General features: G+C 36.6%; 1 protein-coding gene across 1 annotated transcript in view; it reads right to left on the bottom strand.

Moving 5' to 3' along the window:
- Window positions 1-2105, bottom strand: part of LOC107470978 (GTP-binding protein At2g22870) — a gene marked incomplete in the record, with an annotated part of 3238 nt that extends 1133 nt beyond the window's left edge. Inside the window, 3 exon segments of the mRNA XM_016090410.3 lie at window positions 499-573; window positions 1433-1595; window positions 1682-2105. Of these exon segments, the coding sequence (XP_015945896.1) occupies window positions 499-573; window positions 1433-1595; window positions 1682-2014 (571 nt within the window).
- Between the last annotated feature and the right edge of the window lie 787 nt (window positions 2106-2892).

Raw genomic sequence — 2892 nt, 5'->3', positions numbered from 1 at the left:
CTAGGGTTGACCGGTTAAGAAAATAGTCCTTGGTGAATTTTTCCCAATCCATTCTAAGCTCCTGCGGTGCAGATGCATACCTGTTGACGAGACAGAATTGCTATAAAAGCCTTCCAAGTCAACGAGGTAACATTACTCATTGTTCAACATTAGTAGTCCAGAAACAGAAATTGAGCATTTCAATCTTCCATAGCTAGAATGGATAACATAGCCTGGAAAAAGGCCCTATAATGAAATTTAAACAATACCATATAAACTTATTTCAAAGCTCATAAAATTTATCTATCAGAAGTTAAATATGATGGACTTCTACTGCTCCACAGTCACATACAACTTTCATAAATAAGATTTTGCGGATTGTATTAATGAGTCTTTACATATCAGATAGTCTCCATTTTTTCCCATCTTAAGCAAGTAGGAAAGGCGCAATATTTATATATCGAGTAAGAAAAAAAAGTACAGTGTAAGTGAGTATGTATAGATGGTATAGTAGCAAACCATACCCATATCCAGGCAAATCAACCAGGTACCAGCTATCATTAATCCGAAAATGGTTAATGCATTGTGTTTTGCCTGCAAAAAGAAAATGATTATAGACAATTTAATATTGTCAACAAACACATCAAACAAGGAAAAAACTCAATCACCCATAAAAAAATTCAGCAAATTTCTCTACTATATTTCATTAATTTGAAATTCCATGAAATGATCAACTTGAACACTCCTATCATGAAGACGAACATGTTAACAAATGGCACACACTCTGGTTAGTTATGACCTTATTGAAGCAACTCAGAATACGTTTGGTTAGCATTTTCATTTTCTTTTTTTTTTCACTTATAGTGTTTTCCATTTTCAAAATTTTGTGAAAGAAAAAAAGATATTAGGATGTGGAAACAGAACATAGAATTTCTATTGTTTTCTTTTTTTTCCTTCACAAAATCCGTATCCAAAAACGGAAAGCACTGAAAATGAAAACAGAAAAATGTAAGCGCAAAACCAAACATGCCCTTACATTTTCCTTCTTATATGCCTAAATCACATATTAAGGTAGCTTTTGCTTACTATCCTGAGACAAAAATGACAGAGGTATTGGCTGCAAAAAATGTTTGGAGCGAGGAATAGTGGCAAAAACTTAAAATTGTTGCTATCTCCAGAGGATTTTTAAGATAATTTCTGCATTTTCAAAATAAAGTCACAAGATACATACCATGGGTTCGATTTTCAACTCATTTGCAGTACCTCCAAATGAGGGACACTAGATATAAAGTTCTATTATTATTGTTGTAAAACCTAGTCTCTCTAACCGTCTCCGATCGAATCGAAACACTACTTGTTAAGAGTCTACTAGGCATTGACTAATCTAGTTGAACTCGCTTTATCTAAGCATAATTTAAAGCTATCGAATTGAATTAGGAGAGCTGATAGAGACCTGGTTTCTTGGAGGTCAAGGCGAGCTTCTTGCGGCGAACGAGGGAATTGAGGAGCGAGGATTTGCCGACATTGGAGCGTCCAACGAGAGCAAACTCAGGGAGGCCATCGGAGGGGCAGTCCTCGGTCCTAACACTGCTCTTGATGAACTCCGCTTGCGCCACCTGGCAATAGCGATAACAATAATAAGTTAATAACAAACCACAAAGCGTCACTGACTAACTAATTCATAATTGATTGATTGATAAACCTGAGAGTCGGTGGCGTAGTTGCTGAGGAGAATGTTGGAGCCCTTGAGGATTCTGGCAGTGAGGGTAGGGGTGTCGAGGGGGACATGGGTTTCGGGGGGAACGAAGAGCTTGTGGAGAGGGAGTTGGAGGTGGGGGGTGGGTTCGGGTGTGTGAGGGTCTAGCGGTGTGGGTTCGGAGGCGGGAAGAGTTAGGGTGGAGAATAGTAAGAGGGGGCGAGGGGTTTTGGTTGGGTTTGGATTTGGGTTTAGGAAATGAGTGCGGAGAAAGATGGGAGAAGTGGATAGTGGAGTTAGAATGGTGGAAGGGAGTTTGGGGAGGTGAAGGAGTACCATGTCTTCTCTACTCTCTGGCAGGGAGTGGGTTAGGACTTGGAACTCAGGAGTGGAAGTGCACAGGCCACAGCTCTCATTCCCTGCTGGCTAAACAAAAATATCCCACCAAATAATATGTATCTTAAATTGGGATTTTTATTTTAATAAATAAAATAAATGTAATATTTACTAAAACAAATAATTTTTAAAAAATTTACCCATTTAAATTCTCCTGTTATATCTCGTTTATACTGTAAACGAGATGAGTAAGCGTATAGCCTATATATAAAAGTCGTTTATAGCTGACTTTCGAGTCCCAGTTTCACTTTGTCAATATCTTTCTCCCCTCTTTTAACTCTTTCTGACTATACTTTTTACTCAAGCGGTGATGGCGCGCCATATGGGAAATGACGGGGACATAAACAGACTGAACGAGACGACACATTACACTGGGATGGCCGACTTCGAGGTTAGTTTCGTTATGGTTGTTAAATTTAATGATGTTGCCATTGTTAGGGTAGTCATGAAGATTTGGACCGTTGGTATATGGGTTAAGAGTTACGTCTGTAGGCTTTATTTAGAACTCTATCCACTTGTGCTAGATTGGTATGACATAAATATTACTAGTTTGGAACGCTATTATTGCTGTGATATGTTGTTAGTATTTATAAATTTAATGCCATTATAATAGTAGGACACTGTATACGTTAATAAATTTTGATATTTTTATTTTATTAGACATTGAAGACTTTATTTTGTTGTATTATATTGTTTAATTTGTAATCAAAGTAATAATAGAAATAATTATTCTTGAGACTTTTGAGAGATAAATATTACCAAAAGTAAAATTAATTCTTTAAAATGTTAAAAAATAATTTATAAGTTATAATTGATTTTAT

The sequence above is a fragment of the Arachis duranensis genome, chromosome 10 (assembly GCF_000817695.3).
Source record: "Arachis duranensis cultivar V14167 chromosome 10, aradu.V14167.gnm2.J7QH, whole genome shotgun sequence".
In the NCBI taxonomy this organism is placed as follows: domain Eukaryota; kingdom Viridiplantae; phylum Streptophyta; class Magnoliopsida; order Fabales; family Fabaceae; genus Arachis; species Arachis duranensis.
This window is presented reverse-complemented; position numbering and strand designations above follow the sequence as displayed.